General features: G+C 41.3%; 1 protein-coding gene across 1 annotated transcript in view; it reads right to left on the bottom strand.

Annotated features, from left to right (window-relative positions):
- The window catches only part of SLC17A1 (solute carrier family 17 member 1), a gene marked incomplete at both ends in the record, with an annotated part of 31109 nt that extends 13343 nt beyond the window's left edge, over nucleotides 1-17766 (bottom strand). Inside the window, 9 exons of the mRNA XM_080806273.1 lie at nucleotides 841-988; nucleotides 1079-1211; nucleotides 2183-2344; nucleotides 2469-2587; nucleotides 7934-8020; nucleotides 8372-8459; nucleotides 8544-8777; nucleotides 12357-12529; nucleotides 17733-17766. Coding sequence (XP_080662399.1) covers nucleotides 841-988; nucleotides 1079-1211; nucleotides 2183-2344; nucleotides 2469-2587; nucleotides 7934-8020; nucleotides 8372-8459; nucleotides 8544-8777; nucleotides 12357-12529; nucleotides 17733-17766 — 1178 coding nt within the window. The remainder of the gene's footprint in view (nucleotides 1-840; nucleotides 989-1078; nucleotides 1212-2182; nucleotides 2345-2468; nucleotides 2588-7933; nucleotides 8021-8371; nucleotides 8460-8543; nucleotides 8778-12356; nucleotides 12530-17732) is intronic.
- Nucleotides 17767-18281: the final 515 nt, after the last annotated feature.

Consider the following 18281-nt stretch of genomic DNA (forward strand, 5'->3'; position numbering starts at 1 on the left):
CAGAGAGACACAGAGAGAGAGGGAACACAAGCAGGGGAAGTAGGAGAGGGAGAAGCAGGCTTCCTGCTGAGCAGGGAGCCTCATGTGGGCCTCGATCCCAGGACTCTGGGATCATGACCTGAGTCAAAGGCAGAAGCTTAATGATTGAGTCACCCAGGCACCCCACTTAGTGTATCTCTAAAAAAAGCATCCCAATAAAAGCAAGAGATCTTTCCAGACAGATCTGGATTAAACTCCCCCGTAAGATCCCAAACCAGTGGTAAGATCTTAGGCTGACGAGTATCTGACCCTCAGTTTCCTTAAGTATTACTACCTGGTGGGTTGTCATGAGGAGTCATAATATATAAACATGCATTCAATAACAAGGGCAATGGGAAGCAGGTACCCCATATACAGTGTTTGCTATGGGCCAGGCGCTATTCTGTGTACTTGACCTAAATTAACTTATTTCACCCTCTAATAACTCTATGAGGTAAGCATTCCCTTATCATTCCCACCTTATAGGTGTGAAACAGGCCCAGAGCAGGTAAGTAATTTGTTTGAGAGTGGTCATGCTTTTATTAAACTGAGCCTTCTGACTTTAGAATCTGTGCTCTGAATCACTGGGCTATACTATACACACACACACACACACATATATATATTTGTGTGTGTGCATGTATGAGTTGCAAACATTAATATTATCATTAGGTATGTAATGATTACTTACATTATATGAATGAACTATATTGATGCTACTTCTGGAAGCATTTTGGCCTGCTGACCACGAACAAGAAATAGTTGGAATCCTAAAACACCCTCGAGAGCTTAGGTGCAGGAAAGAGATTTGTAAAACCCTACCTGGGAGCAATATCCAAGCCATTTATGAGTACTCCGGCCATACAAAAGGCTCCTGTTGAACTGGCAAGTATCAGGAAGATGGTAATGCTAGAGAAGCTGAAACTCCAGTAGAGCAGGCACACGCCGAAGAAGGAAGGCAGGAGAAGTCCTGGGGAGGGATTCAGACCCCACAGTTAGGGGCATCCCAAAGACAGGGCAGCGGGCCGCAAGGTGCTTGAACATCCCGGCTGTTCCTTACCTAGTGTGTTGAAGAGTTTCCGGATGGTAACTAAGCGGAGAATATTCCTGGACAGGAAGAAGTCTGTCAGGTGACCTGCTAGGATACCAAAGCTCCAGGCAAACAAAGAGGGGAGGGCTGACAGCAGCCCGTTCTGGGAAGTAAATGTTAATATGAGGGTGAGTATGATAGGTAGAGTCACCCCGACACTAAAATCAAGTACTGAAAATTTGTAATTGCCATACATCAGCCATCAACGTGCAACCTCAGGATTCCCACTTGGGGCCACAGCACCCGTAAGAAAGAGGAAAACAGTTCTGGGGGCAGGAAGAGTTGTCAGAGTCTGTCCAGTGTTCTCTTCCTAGTGTCACAGGACCTGAAAGTACTGGAGCATCAAGATCAGAAGACTATAGTCAGGAATGGGGAATGCAGGCCCTAGGCAAGGTGGTAGAGCTAGTAATGACAGCGATTACAGACATTCGTATGGTGCTTGTTTTGAACCACTGCTCTTAATCCTTTCAAACCATCCATGACCTCACAAAGGATAACACTGAATCAGAGAGCACTTGGCCCTGAGGCTGGGTTACTGGAGGTTGGCTAACGCATGGCACTTTGGGCATTCCATTTCTATAGGGGTCTTTTTGGTTATTATGGCCTTGAACATAATGTTCAGGGAAGAGTGGTTTTCCAAGTCAGACAAGCAATGAGAGTGCCCATCCTTTCAAAGCAAAACCTGAGTCATGGGTTCTCAACTCAGGACTTGTTGCCTTATCCCAGGAAATAGATTGGTTGTGAGCTGGGAAGGATGTCATGGAAGGATCCCAGTCTCTGTAGGGAACGATGGCGTTGAGCCTTAACTAATACTAATTAGAGTGATCATGCAGTGAATGGGAGGTAGGGAACCTGTGGGAACATGAGTGTGTCTGTTGTGGAAGGGCCAGATACTGTGCCTACGCCCTTTGTTCTGGGAAATGTTAACGTAAGAATTGGAAACAGTGAGTCTCCAGGTACAGAATGTCAGCTAAACAGTGTAGGGGCGAGCAACAGCTAGGATTAGAGTCAAAAGAAACAAAGAAATGAGCAGAGTCCTTCCTAAAGTTAAAAGGAGAACACAGGTTGACTTACTTCTTTTATATTCACACGAAGCTTGGAGTTGATAAACGTTGGAGTGTACAAAACCATGATGTTATTTGTCCAGTGAAAAGCAAAGGAACCTAAAGCAATGGCCCAGACTGGGAGAGACTTAATCATAGCTTTGATTGGCAGAGACTCTGTCCTTGAGCTGACCTGGAAGCAAAACAAAAACAAAAAAACAAAACCGCTTAACTGTTAGCACATTAGGACAAGTGGGAACACGGTTTCATTCGTCACAGAATCTGGGAGATACCACAGTGGAGCATCTGTGTTCTACCTGCTGGTTGAGGGAGGACAAGATGTATTCCTTCTCACTGATGCTTATACATGGGTGGTCCTTTGGGTCGTCATAGAACAGAACAAACCAGAGAAGACTTAGGGCACAGCCACAAGCACCTATCAAAGCAGGACAGGTTAGAATCGAAATTGCTTCTGTCTGTAGTAAGTCTCTTTCCCAAATTGGCATTTGTCATTATCAGTCAAAGAACCTGGAACTTCTCTTCTTTAGAACTTTGCAACAAGGCTTATGTTTTTGAAAGTCCTCTCTGGATCTGCAGCTGCCTCTGCTTACAGTGCGAGTTTTGCAGAGAGCGTGGGAAGCCCTCTAGCCTCTCCTGATGGAGCCTCTGTATCCCTCCAGTCATCATAGTGGGACTCCCTGCTCTTAGGCCTTCATCTCTTTAGTTTCCCAGTGTGTTTCCACTGTGAGAATGTGGCACAGCTGAGCCCTCCCAGGGCTTGACAATCACCTACCTTTGAGAGCTACGTCTTGGCCGTGCTCTTAAGATTCAGCCCGGGCTGGAGGGATTATACAAGTCCTCTGTGAGGAATCATGTGTTAGGACCAGGGAGTATGTACTACCCAGTCAGTCTTCCGGAAATGCATTCATTCATTTGACAAATATTGATTAAATGCTCATGATATACCTTTCACTATTTTACATACTGGGGATGTAGCAATGAATAAAACACAAAATTCTGTCTTCATAAAGTTTACTTTCTAGTGGATGAGAAAGGGATGATGAAAAGTAAATAAGTAAAAGGTATTAAATGTCAGTGATAAGAGCTATGGAGAGAAGTTATGGGGGCAGGGGTGGGGTGGGGAGTGTCATGCTCAGTAAAGGCTGGGACATGGATATGGGGCAAGGACATTCCAGACAGAGGGAGCAGAGAGTGCAGAAGGCCTAGATCATGAGGCCAGTGTGACTGGAGAGAAAACAAGGGGATGGTGGGAAAGGTTGAGGATGAGAGGTGATAGGATCAGACTGTGTGGAAACCTGGAACCACTGTAAGATCTTAGACTTTTACAACACTCTTTTAAACAGCATTAAAAGGATATTTCTACTGTATACTCTTTCCATGTCATTCTGTGACCTGAGTACCCAGTCCCAAGGCAAAACATAAGTGGAGAGAAGTGACTATCTAATAAATACATGTGTAATATGAACATTTCAATATATTATTTCAGTCGACTCAGGAACTCATGTGGGACTATTAGCTCTTTTCCAAAATGAGAATATGATGTTCAGAAAGGTCCCATCCTTGCCCTGGAACACACGGTTAATAAGTGGTAATTGACACTTAGAATGAATTATATTTTTAGGACTGGAGTACAGTCCTTGAGGAGCAGCCTGGGGCAGAGCTTTGAAGAAAGACAAGAGTTAATGGAAGTAGAAGAGGATGAGTTTGCAAAAGACTGAGACGGAATGGCAGAAGAACAGGGTCCAGGGCAGGGAGTGAGGCGTAGGCACCACTGGTGATAGATGTGATTGAGAGCTCAGGTCAAATGTGGACCGGAGAACTTCCATCTGGCTTATGGGCATGGAGGTTTGGCCAGCTCTAACATTTGTGAGGCCTGTGGCAAGACGAGACATGGAAATCCACATGAATGTTTAAGTTACAGATTTATTAAGAAACTTAAAGTGTGCCTTCTTATCCTATGTTGACAAAAATGTAACTTCAGAATGACCTGGAGAGAAACTTCTGGTTTCTGACCCAGCATGTAAGGAACTGGATAGTCATCCCTCCCATCCTCATGATAAGAAAAATGTTGAACAAAGTAAAAATCAACAACTCTTCTTTGATCCGTCAGAAAATTGAGGTCGTAGGGCAAATGACTGTACCCAAAATTGGAGAGACAGGTGGATACAGAGAATCACAACTTCCTGGAACAGAAGCCTCGAAGCAGAAAACTGCATGGGAACAAGTACCAGGGTAAGAAAGCCTGGGAATTGATTAATCCTGGCAATTATGCAGTAGGCTGTGTGGACAAGTTTGAGAGTTAAAAAAATCTGGGGTGGGGAGAATCCTGGAGGGATCCTCACACTTTTGAGAGTTCTACCTTCAGGAGACCTAGCCAGGTTCTCACGGTGAAGATCAGACAAAAATTCCTACATCCTTTTAGCAGGAGAAAGGAAAAGTGGCTGTTTTGAATTATGCCTAGAGCATTCTGTTCTTAACAAAGCCTGCTATGAAGGGAAACTTCTACCAGAGTCTAAGCAGCTTAAGTGAGAGGAAATACTCAACTGCTACTCCCTCCGGCCTTCCTGTCTTACATTAGGGGAGAACACCGGGAAGGACTTCCAAAGGTGAAGCCCAGAGGCACAGGCTCACCAAAAGACTGGGAGTAACCATAAGACTATAGAACACTGTCTTCCCCACATTCACCTTACCACCACATCAGCAGTTTCCCTGTATAAAAATGGGAATACAAATGGAAAAACTGCATGTGTCAAACCTCATTTAAGAATACTGTTTAAAAAAAAGAGGGAATTATAATCTCTGAAATTAGAGCTATAACACAATAAGCAATTCCTAACCCCTAGCAAAGCCAGATAAACATAAAACCTCACATCGAAAGACTATTTCCATTCCTCTTATCCAGTACATCTTATGGAGCTTTCAACAACAAAAAATCACAAGGTTTCCTAAAAGACAAAAAAATATAGTTTGAAGCCAGCAAGCACTGGGACCGATTCAGAAATGGCAGAGATGTTGGAATTATCAAATCAAGAATTTAAAACAACCATGATTATATTGCTAAGAGCTCTTATAGAAAAAGGGGACAACACGCAAGAATATATGATTCATATAAGCAGGCAGATAGAAACTCTAAGTAGAAAATCAACAGGAAATGCTAGAAATGAAAAACACTAACCTAGAAATGAAAAATGCCTTTAATGAGCTCATCAGTAGACTAGGCATGGCCAAGGAAGGAATCACTGAGCTTGAAGAAATGTCTGTAGAAATTTCCAAAACTGAATTGCAAAGAAAAAGAATAAAAGTGACAGGCATCCAAGAACTACGGGACAATTACGAAAGGTGTAATATATACATATAGTACTATCAGAAGGAGAAGAAAGAGAAAGAACAGGGGAAATATTTGAAGGATTAATTAGAGTCTTCCAAAATTAATGATAGATGCCAAACCACGGAGACAGGAAACTCAAGAGAACACCAAAAGGGTAAATACAATAAAATTTACACCAAGTCATATTATATTCAAACTACAGAAAATCGAAGACAAAATTTTTTAAAGAAACCTGAGGAAGAGTGAGATTTAAAATTAGAATTCTTAGATTCCACTAGTCACAAATCCCTGGTCACTGTGGTCTGAGGCTTAACCTCCTGTTCCTACCCAGATCTGTTCCCACACCATTAGAAGTTTCAATTGGTTATTTGTCGAAATTCTTGCCTTCCCCATCATACTCCATTTACATCTGCAAGCAGTTTTGCCTGCCCCTCGTTGGCCAAGTCTAAATTCAGTGGATGTGCCGGAGAGTACTGAGAAGTCTGAAAAGCCTTGGTGGTTTTCGAGCTAAAAATTCCGGTAGTGATGACTAGGAGTGATGGACATGGGCTCTGGAGAGTGTATAATCTTGACCCCACAGACCACACAGAGGGCCTGGCTGGAGGGGACCAAGAATGGGCTCAGTGTGGAATCAGGGCAGCTCCGAGGGAAGCCACAAAGGATCTTGTCAAGAGGTAGCTCGATGCTTGGGACACATGGGTGGCTCAGTCAGTTGAACGTCTGCCTTCAGCTCAGGTCATGATCCCAGGGTCCTGGGATGGAGTCCCACATCAGACTCCTTGCTCAGAGGGGAGTCTGCTTTTCCCTCTGCCTGCCGCTCCCCCTGTTTGTGCTCTCTCTCACATACTCACAAATAAATTAATGTCTCAGTGGCAGAATGGGTCAGACACAAGTCAGAAGTTGAGAGGTCTGGAAGGGTGGGGTAGTAGGTAAGGACAGGATGAGCAATAATTTCCAGTGTTCAAAGGGAGGTGACATGAGAGAGAAAGCAGGCAAAAGGGAGCCATTTTCGAGGTTTGAGGAGACTAGAGAAGTTTTGAGAAGTTCAAAATAGTCCTTGTGGAGGGAGACTTAGCAGGCTGGACAGCTGTTTTAAGCACAAATGTGAGTTTATGATCCCATTTGCTCTTCTGGGAGCTTTTCTCTAGCAATTAGAAGCTGCTTGAAGGCAGACGTTATTTTGTTCTTTAAAGTGGTGTGGATCTAACTTATTTATTTATTATTATTATTTATGGGGAAGAACAAATAAAGATTGAGAAGAACCTTCAGATGGAACAAAACCGTTTTGTTTTCCTCTTGCCTCTGCCACAAACCGGGGCCGGCCATCTGGCCTCTGTGGGCGTGGTGTGATGCCTCATGGTAAAGACTTGTGGAGGCAGTTGCCTAAATCCCTACCCTGCTACCCTCTAAGCCTTTCCCCCATTCCAGGCGCCTCCATATGAGGCAGTTCATGGGAAAGCTGCTGAACCAAGACAACGCATAGTGCCTGTCTCTGAGCTTCATGGAGCCACCCGGGAGAACAGCAAATAACATATGTCACTGTGCACATGTTTATGACATTGGAATATGAATATGCCATGAGCGTTGGAGGTCATCCAACCTCTGATCAGCGCTGATGGGCAGCATTAATTATCGAGCGTGTCTTTCAAGGAGCGCAAACCTCAGCTCCCTGTTATTTCTCTGATTACTTTTAATTTTGTAATACGGAGCAGGTGTGCATTTTTCTTCTGTGCATGCTCTTTCTCCCAGGCTAGACAGTCCCAATTCTTTTGGCCCCCTTCCTGGTGCAGGGTTTGGGTACTGTCACTATACTTGTCATCACTTACTATTGATGACTAATTTAGTGATGAAGAGCAATGGAATTTGGAGGACTTGAGGCATGTTTCCACATTGTGGCTTTGCCATTTCTTGCAGTGTGCATTGGGTGTGTTCCATTTGTCCCTCTAGACCCACTGTTCACCCTTCTGTATCCTGCATTGGTCACAGAGGGCTGGCTTGAAGGAACATCACCAGGTGCCTGTGCTTTCTGCTTTCTAGATTGATTTGGCAAGCAGCGTGAGAAGAAGGTAAGGAAGAGAGTTGAGTGAGATTGGGGGGTCTTCCCTGACATATGTCCTTTGTAGCATTGCTTCAGTCTGTATGCTCCTTTTTATGAACAGTAGTGGCTCATCCCTTTTCCCAAGGATTTCCTATAAGGGGTATGGATCTCTAGTACCTACATGATAGATTTGCAGAGCTTCTGTACAATAATGCATATATAGTTCTGCTTGTAATGTGAAATTAATGAATGTTGCCTTTTCTCTTTCTTTCAATGAGGTTCATGATTTTAAATGTCATTAGCTTTATATAAATTATTACCTGATAGTCAGTTTTTACTTTTAATCTTTTTTTCAATTCTGAATAATGACTGGGATGTTACAGAAAGAGACTTACCAAAAATGTAGAAGGCCATGGGCCAGCCCAGGGACTGGCAGATGAATCCAGTCACAAGCAGAACAATGAAGGACCCCAGTAGAATTCCTAATCAGAAGACACAAAGAACACCCCTAAGGAATACAGGCATCTGAGAATAGAGATAACATAGCCTCATGGTAGCAATAAACAATTTCCAGAGAAATACATTCATAAAGCAGAATACTGAATGTAAAGCAGAAAAGAATGAAATATTTTTTCCTTTTTTTTTCTTTTGTTTGAGATAAAGAAGGCTTTTCTTTATTCTAGACAGTTTCCATATCTTTAAAGCAAAGATGCTGGAACAGATGGTTTCCAAAGCCCTGGACACTTCAAAAGACACATCTTTTACAGGTCAAGGAGAACATGACAGAATGACATGGCAGCAGGATTCAAACACTCTGGGCCTTACGTCATTACCTGATAGACTCAGGGAGGTGAGTCGGCCTCGTTCCAAGGGAGGAGCCCACTTGACCCACATGACATGCTGAGCTATGGATACCAACCCCTGCAATCAGAAGGATTGGGACATCTGATTTCTGATACTGTCTGTGAATTTAAACCCTGTTCAGTATTTGCATTATCTGAATACCTGGGCTGCTCCCTGGGCTGCCCGGCATGCCAGGAGGAAAGCTTCTCCACCTTCAGCTGCCATTGGCATTAACAGGCTAAGCAGAGAGCTGAGGAGGAATGCAAAGCCAATCATTTTCTTGATGGAGTATTTTTCAGACAAGTATCCAGCAGGAATTTGGGTGATGAGTGCACCATAGAAGATGGAACTGAAGATGAAGCCCTGGACTTGGGGGTTCCAGTTATACACGGGGTTCTGAAAGAAACAAGGAGACACGTGGAACCGCTCTGCATCCTGTGAGTTACTGCGATAGAGATGCGGGGGACCTGCTCTACCGGCCCACAGAGCTCCCCTCTGCCTCATTCTCATCATGGGATCCTTGCTGTTCCTTCGACACATCTTTTCCTGTGTGTACTGTCATGTAAGAGTGGCCTGTTCAACTATAATATAAAGTCCTTGCCATCAAGAGCACCCTCTGTGGCCCCAGGACAGCATGGACATTTATTACTTGTTTTTGGAACATTGCCACGCTGCATGTCAGCCCTTCTGTAGAGTACCACTACACCCACCGCAGTCATGAATGTCCTCTTGCCTTTTCTTGTCCTCTTACTCCTCCAGTAAGTTAACCTCATCCACAAAACAACATTCCCCCACATCCAGGCTACTCCCAAAGAGAGGATATAGTGTTAGATCCAATCACAAAAAGACGATCATGGGCTGAACTGGAAATGGTTGGATGATACAGTGAAGGGAGAAGGCCATTTCTCTCTTTTTTTTGGTTTGGTGTCTCTTCTTTTATAAAATGTTCTAAATGTCTTGTTTTTCCATAATCCTTCCCTGAGTTTTGCCAGCTTGCTTTTCTTCATCTGTCTATGGCCAGAGCATAGCCTCCTGTTGCCTGACCATCTTGGCTTTGAGCTGCTGTATGTTCTTCCCTGTGCTGACTCCTTCCGTAATTATAAGTGCTTCATGAGCTTTTAGGTTCCTTTTGTAATTTCAGGTTACAATTTAGATCTGCTCTTTGGAAAGAGTTTTCTGGTGAGTCCTCATATTTGGGAATAATTACATGCTATATTTTCTCATTTTTTTCATCTAGTGCCTTTGCATGGCAGCAAAGAAAATTCCTTTTCTGTGACTCACATTTGAAGGAGATCGGTTTCCCTGCATTACAGAGGGAGGTTCTATAGGACCTCCACACAGCTCGAGCTCCTTCCTTTTTTGCTATGGTGAAGGATTCAGTACATGGCCCCTGGAGTAGATATTTCTCTAGTACATGGTTTTCAATATTGAAACCAAAGCATTGGACTAGTACAAATATTTAAAGAATATAATTCAAGAGAAAATTTGGATTAAAAGAGCTCAAAAGATTTTTGAGGGACAAGTGACACGGTGAACTTCATATTTAATCTTTATAACGTTATAAAGCATACAACTTGATAAATTTTTAATTTTGTGTATGCTCACAAAACCATCACCACAATCAAGGCAATGAATGCATTATCTACCTTCAGAAGTTGCCTTACTTCTTTTATAATTCCTCCCTCCTTTTCTCCCACCACTGATCTGCCTGTCGCTATGACAACATTTTCATTTTCTGGAAGTTTTGTATAAATGGAGTCATGCACTATGTATATAGATTATTCCACTCAACATACTTATTTTGAGTTTCATCCATGTTGTTCTGTGTGTCCCTAGTTCACTTCTGTTTAGTGCTAAGTCATACTCTGTTTTATGGAGGTACCATAGTTGATGCATATCTATCTATTGATGAACATATTTATTGGTTTCAGCTTAGGTCTGATCTCAGGGTTGTGGGTTCAAGTCCCCCATGGGGCTCTGCACTCAGCATGCAGTCTGCTTGAGTTTCTCTCTCCCCTCTTCTTCTGCCCTGTCCCACCATGCTCTATCTCTGAAATAAATAAATAAGAATATTTATTAAAAATAAGTGAAAATAAAGTGATTATTGAGGGGTGCTTGGATGGCTCAGCCAGCTAAGGGTCCAGCTCTTGATTTAGGCTCAGGTCATGATCTCACGGTTGTGAGATTGAGGCCTGTGTTGGGTTCCATGCTGGTTGTGGAGCCTGCTTAAGATTCTCTCTCCCTCTCTTCCTTTGCCTCTCCCCGCCACCCGCTCACAGGTGCTCTCTCTCTTTAGATAAATAAATAAAGTTGATACAGTTGGATTAAAATCTGCCATCTTTTAACATTTCTTTTATGGCAGGCCTGTTGGCAATAAATTACCTCAGTTTTTTTTTTTTTTTTTGTCTGAAATAGTCTATCGGTAATTTCATTGGATATAGAATTCTAACTTGGCAGATTCTTTCTCTTTCAATACCCAAAAGAGTGTTTTCTGTCTCTTCTTATTTGAATGGTTTCTGATAAGAAGTCTTCTGTAATTCTTACCCTTGTTAGATATTTGCCCCTCTGGCTTCATTCAGGATATTCTCTTTGTCTTGGTTTTCTGCAGTGTAAATATGTATGTCTGCTTGGTTTTTCTTGTTAATTATTTATCTTTTAGTGTCCTGTTTGGTGTTCTCTGAGCTTCTTGGATTTGTGGTTTGGTTGTCTACTAGTAATTTTGGAAAGTTCTCAGCCGTTGATTTTTCAGATATTACTTCTTGCCACTCTCTCTCTCTTTTGTTTCTCATATTCTAGCCATTTATATATTATGCCCCCACTTTTTTAAAGATATATTTGAGAGAGAGAGTGGGGGAAGGGCAAAGGGAGTGGGAGAGAATCTCAAGCAGACTCTCTACTGAGTGTCGAGCCTGGCATGGGGCCAGATCTCATGACTGGGAGATCATGACCTGAGCCAAAAGCAGGAGTCTGATGCTTAACCAACTGAGCCACCCAGGTGCCCCTATACCTGTTGATATTCTCCACAGTTCTGGCATATTCTCTTAAGTTTCTCTCCTGACTCCTCCATTCTCTTTCATTTCAGCCTGAGAAGTTTCTATTGACCCATATTAAAGTTCATTGATTGTTCCCTCAGCTATGTTGAGAGTACTTAGGAGCTTGTCAAAGCATTCTTTATGTTACAGTTGCCTTGATTTCTGTTTCTTTTTTATTCATTCTCATAGCCTCCATCTCTATTGACACTACCCGTCTGGTGTTATGTGTTGCCACCTTTTTCCATTAGAGCCTTAACATATTGATTATAGTTATTTTAAATTCCGTGTATGGGAATTCCTACATATGTGTCATATCTAAGCCTGGTTCTATTGATTATGAAAAAAAAATTAAGGTGCCATACATTGCGTATAAAGTGTTATTTTTAATGTAAAAAAGGTGAAAATAAGAAACTGCTCATGCTTGCCTGTGCATTCATAACAGAACATAGGAAGAGTAGAATGAAAAAATATTCTTCCCATTCGTTTCCATTTTTTTCCTATTCTACATCTTCTGATAAGTAGCAACTCATTACCTTCCAGAGATGAAATTAGAGAAACATGTAAATATACCACATACTCAAAAACTTTTAAAGAAACAATGTGTCTTTACTTCCACTCTGGTTTGAAATGCTTTCTCTTTTTTTCTCTTATCCAAACTCCTTAATTCTAGGAACCCTGATGCTTGGTTTTTATTCTTCACATAGAAGGATTCACATAACAAAGCCCTTCACAAATATAAGGCATGCTGTTTAGTTAGGTTACTATTAGCAAGGTAGATGGGGGCATGTTTAGTTAGGTTACTATTAGCAAGGTAGATAAAGACTTGAACTTCTTTTTCTAATGATTACTGTCACATCAATTATGGTCACATTCAATTGCCACACAAATCGATTAGCAAGAGAGGACTTTAAACTTGTGACTATAGACAGTATTTTTTATATACCTTATTGTGATCCAGGTGTTCCTCTGTGGTGGTGTTGGCCAAACCATGAGCATCTGTGCTGTTCACCATGGCTACCATTGTGAGGCTCAGACACATGCGCTGTGCGGTTATTATGACATTGCAGAAATGCAAGAAGAGAGATAATCCGTAGCGTAAGGAACAAAAACTTGGAACTAAGAAGTAAAACAAAGTGTCCATTGTTAACACAGCTGAGATAAAACCATACAGCAGCTTCAGGAAGGGCACTCAGAAATTTGGAACCATATATATAATATATATTATATACGTATGGAACCATATATGTATAGAATCAGTTATATATATCATTTTTTTCAGGTATAGCTGACATATAGTATTATGTTATAGAACCCTAGATATTAATTTAAATTTTTTATTGTTAAATTCAAAATTTCATTTTACTTAATGGCATTAAAGAAATTATGATACAATAAGAAGCTATGTGATTGTTATAATAGTCCCATACCTTCCTACCATATAATCCCAACAAGAATGTCTCAGAAAATTAAACCGTCCTTTAGATACTTTGTCTCATTAATGGGACTACTTACAAGTACTCTGGGTTAGTTTTGGAAGTAAGTCCCCTTAATAACAATGAAGACTTTCTTTCAAGGAAACTCTTCCATTCTCTAAATTTGTATCAATAGTGTATGAATAGTCATAGAAGCACATTGCAGAGGAAAATTACATTTAAAAGAAATGTAATTACTTTGTGAGGTAGTTTCAAGCTAGAATAATGAGCATGGTGTTTGTGTAAGGCCAAACAAATTCATCAGTGGAAGAGAGTAGGGGGTCCAGAAACAGATGCAAAGACATGGTCAAACGCTTTTGAATAAATGCACTAAATACAATATAGTGGAGGAAAATAAAGCCTTTTTCAATAAATGGCATTTTCCCAAGAGAAATAGCAACATAGGTCTACAAAAAGACTTGTACCAAAATGTTTATAGCAGCTTTATTCAAAATAGCTGACTGTTTAGAATGAACCGTGTTATAGTAATACAATGGACATTACTCAAAAATGTAAAGGAAGGAAGTACACACTCAGCAATCAGATGAATGTCAACAAAAATATGCTCAGCTTGGGCGCCTGGGTGGCTCAGCCTCTGCCTTTGGCTCAGGTCATGATCCCAGGGTGCAGGGATGGAGCCCTGCATGAGGCTCTCTGCTCAGCAGGGAGCCTGCTTCCCCCCTCTCTCTCTGCCTGCCTCTCTGCCTACTTGTGATCTCTGTCTGTCAAATAAATAAATAAAATCTTAAAAAAAAAATGCTCAGCTTAAGAAGCTAGACACCAAAAAAAGTGCACACTAGAGAGTTTATTTTTATGACTTTTAAAAACAGGCGAAATTAATTTGTGTGGTTAAATACAGCAATTCCCTCAAGGCAAGAGAACCAGAAAGAACCTAATGGAACTGTAATGTAATGTTCTAAGAGTGTTGCTCACAAGTCTATGCATTTGTCAGAACTCATTTAAGGGTACACCCGAGATCTGTGATTTTATTGTATGTAATGATACTTCGATAAATCTTTGAAACATATTGAGAAACTATGATCATGTATCAGATTGGCATAGATCCAAAAGCACATTTGTTGGCCAGCCCCAAAGAGAAGAAGAGAGAAGCTACATTGTTACAACCCAATGGAGGGTAATAGGGTAATTTGGTGTCTCTTTAGTTACATTTTTTATTTGTCTGTGGTTGGTATAAAGAAATGGATTAGACTTTTAAAGATAGATACTATATCCAGCCAGCTAGCCAAAAGTTGCTATTTCTTAAAAATACCTCTGTTAATTTGGGGAAGTTGTCTATGTTGGGAATATGCAAATAGTGACGATTTTATATCATCTTTTGCTACCCTCGGATTTTTAATTTCATGTTCTCCTTGGAGCAGAACCACCAGCGTATTGTTGGTTGTACCAGTCATCCCTGGATTTTATACCAGTGTTCCTGATATATAAGGAGTGATTCTAATGTTTGTACATTTCAGATAATGCTTTGTTGAAGGTTCTGTTGTAGATAGGCTCTACAAAGTGTGTTCATTTTCTGTTGTTGTGTAAAAAAAATTTTTTTTATGCAAACATAATGGCTTAAAACAACACCCATTTATTAACTCACAGTTTTGTAGGTCAGAAGCTTTAGCATAGTGTTTAGCGTGGTATGGTTGGGTTTTCTGCTCAAGGTCTCAACAGCTAAAACTCAAGGGTTCAGTCCAGATGAGTTCTCAGCAAGGGTCCATTCCCATTCTCATTTAGGTTATTGGAAGAACTCAATTTTCTATGGATGCAGAATGGAGGTTGCTGACTCCCTGCCAGCTGTCAGCTGGGAGCTGTTTACTGTTCCAAGAGGCTTCATGGGACTTGTCACATGGCCTCCTCCAGCTCCAGACCAGCCAGGAAGAATCTGTCTTAACATTGAACTTTCTCACACTGAGTCTCTCTAACTGCTTGGTCTTTGACCTCTGGACCCAGATTTAAGGGCGGGGTTATTTCCTGGATAATTTCCCTATTTTAAGACCAGCTGATTTGGGACCCTACTTAAATCTGCTAAATCTCTTGAGGTAGCACCTAGCTTAGTGTTTGTTTGAATAACTAGCGAAAAGTGCGTATACACTAGGGGTCAGAATCTTGGGGGTGATCTTAGGATTCTGGCTACCATGGCCCACTCTCCACTCCTTAAAGATTCATATTCATCCCACATGCAAAACACACCCCCTTCCAGGGTTCCTTGAAAGTCTCATCTTATAATACAGTATCAGCTCAACTCTGTCTCCTCCTCAAAATCTCATTAGCTTAAAGTCACAAATCTTACTCATCGAAATGATCTAGAACAGATGTAAAGGAGGGTCACACGGGAGCATAATATTTCTGTATCTGTGGACTTGTGAAAGGAGAAGCAAGCTCTTTGCCTCTCAGAGGTGGGACTTTGTCTTGCCATACAGAGGTGGGACAGGCATTGGGTCATTGTTGCAGAAGTTCCAGTTCCAAAAGGGGGAGGGGGAGAGTAAAAGGCTGTTGCTGACTCGTAAGGGTTTTGAAGGTCACCTAGACAAATATTGGATATACTGCTAAGTGGATTTACACTAATGCCTGGAAAATTCATTTTCTGGACTGATCTCTTTGTAACAGATAAAAATATTAGATGAAATATATTCGAAATAAAGTATTTCAGGGCACCTGGGTGGCTCAATTGGTTAAGCATGTGACTCTTGATTTCAGCTGAGGTCATGATCTCAGGATCAAGAGATGGAGCCCTGTAGTGGCTCGATACTGGGCACGGAACGGACTTGAGATTCTCGTCCTTCCCCTCTGAAGCTAGACAACTAAAAATCAATCAATCAAGTAAGTTACTTCATTAAAAGCATGGATGTTCTGCTAGGAAAAATGAAATACTCAGGCCAAGGGTTTGGTGGAGATGGGCTCCTAAAGGCATAAACTGATCACTGAAGGCAGATTTTTCTCTGAAGACCTTTGATACCAGCGTTTAAAAAAAAAAAATTGTTATTCTTGTTTTCTGCATCCCAGGGCACAGAGACAACAGGAGTCAAGTGCCAAGACCCTGGCAATGGGAGGGTCTAGTAAGAGACCCTCTTCTCAGATAATTAGATGCCAAAGACCACTGGCTCAATGAAGGGCTGTGGAAACTTGCGTGCGGTGAATGAACCCTGGAGCTCAGTGGAGGGAAGAAAGCAATTCAGTCATCAGCCTGTCCTTCCTTTGGCTTGCAGCCTAAAACTCACTATCCCTGGGCCATCAGAAAAAACCGTCTCCAACCACACACGTATGCACACACACTGAGGATGGCTTGCTCCAAAGCTGATCAAAAGAAAGGTGAATGGACCTGGAAAACTAACAGAAAATAGTCCCTGGAAGAGACAGAGAGAAAAAAATAAAAATCCTTCTAGAGAAGGGAGGCAGTCCTCAGCATGTGTAGAGAAGAACTTGATGTCATTGTCAGGGATGGCCTTTGAGTTTATGCACTTGTCTCCTTTGCATTGCTCCAGGAAGAACGTGAATTAATTCTAAATAAGCCTTGAGTTAAAAAGTAAACCAAGAGAAATTCCAAAGTGCATGGGATGAGCAACACTAAGATGCTGCGTGTCCAACTCATGGACAGTTAGAGCCAAAGGTATACCCTGAGAATGTTTATCAAAAAAGAAGAAAGAATTCAAAGACAGAAAATTAACAAAGGAAAAAACCCAAAGAACCGAAAAGGAAGGAAATGGTAAGAAAAATGGCAGAAATCAATGATATATACATATCAGTTTATATGCTTTATATGTTTAAATGTTTTGTATATCTGTATATAAGTTTGAATATAGATTAAATGAACAATAGAAAACTATCTAAATCACTAAATATAAAAAAAATACAAGAAGAAACTTAGAAGTGAATAGACCACTCATCTTTACATAAATTGAAAAAGAACATAATTCATTGCCCACTTTCTCTCCTTAGATTGTGTTCCCCTGGACATGCACATAACTCTAACACAATAGTGGTAATTTCTTACTGCCCTTCCCTTGCCCTGCTCAAGATAAACAGTGTGGCTAAAAAAAGTTTTCAGGATATGCAAGTGTTGCTGTCCAAGGATGCAGTGACTTCAAAATATTCATCCTGCCCAGCTTCCATCTGGGCATCTGTCTCTTTCTCTTCGAGATGCAAAAAAAATTGTGCACCTCTTTCTGATATTCTCCACCAAGTGATTCAACTGACAAATATATAAGAATCAAAATAACTTAGTGAATTCTTTGTATTTGGGCTTTTTCTAATGGAAAACTAGAGTAGGACTAATTTTTTTCACATTCTTCCCTGAACATTTCTAAGACCCTTCATATATATATATATATATATATATATATATATATATATATATTTAAGATTTTACTTATTTTAGAGAGCACAAGTGGGAGGAAGGGCAGAGGGAGAAGGAGAAAGAGAATCTCAAGCAGACTCCATGCTGAGGACAGAGCCCGACTCGGGTCTCAATCCCACAATCCTGAGATCCTGACCTGAGCCCAAATCAAGAGTCAGATGCTCAACTGACTGAGCCACCCAGGCACTGTAACCCTTTATATGTTTTTATGGGAAAATCCTCTCACCTAGAATCTATGATGTCTCTCTCTCTCTCTCTTTTTTTAAAGAGAGCTCTCATGCACATGGAGGGGCAGAAGGAGAGAGACAGTCCTAAGCAGACTCCACGCCCAGCACTGAATCCTACATGGAGCTCAGTCCCATGACCCTGAGATCATGACCTGAGCCAAAATCAAGAGTCAGAGGCCTGACTGACCACCCAGGTGCGCCTATGATGTCATATTTAAGAAGAAGAAAGCCTATGCACTGGGATAAAGAATAATTTGTACCTTTCCTGGGAGGGAACTGGTTATCCATTCGCATAAGTGGTTCTGGTTTCTTCTCTTCTTACTGAAGGGTTTGGTCTCCACTGCAAGTGTAAAACACATTGGCGTCAGCATGGTGCAGGGAACAACTGACCAGAAACCACCCAGTCCTCTTTTCTGATTTAAAACATGCATCGAAGGGAAGCTTTCTCCTCCCACCAGTACCCATTAACTCAACCATGTGCTTCCTTTGCACTCATGTCTTTTAAGTTGACTAAAAATATAGACGCCCCCGAAAACTATTAAAAAAGAACAAAGACCCTGCTAACCCATAATTCTACGTCCAGTGAAAATATTCCTCAAAAGTGAAACGAACAAAAACTAAAGGAATTCACTGACAGTCGACGTACCCTTCAAAGAATATTAAAACGTGTTTTTCAGGCAAGAGGAGATCGCTCACGGTCAGAAAGTTGAATGTACAAAAAGAACATTGGAAGAGGAGTAAGTAAAATCAAATAAATTATTTTTTACATCTTAATAGGGCTAAAGAACAACTATCTGCTTATTAATTTT

This window comes from Martes martes (genome assembly GCF_963455335.1).
Source record: "Martes martes genome assembly, chromosome: 6".
Lineage (NCBI taxonomy): Eukaryota > Metazoa > Chordata > Mammalia > Carnivora > Mustelidae > Martes > Martes martes.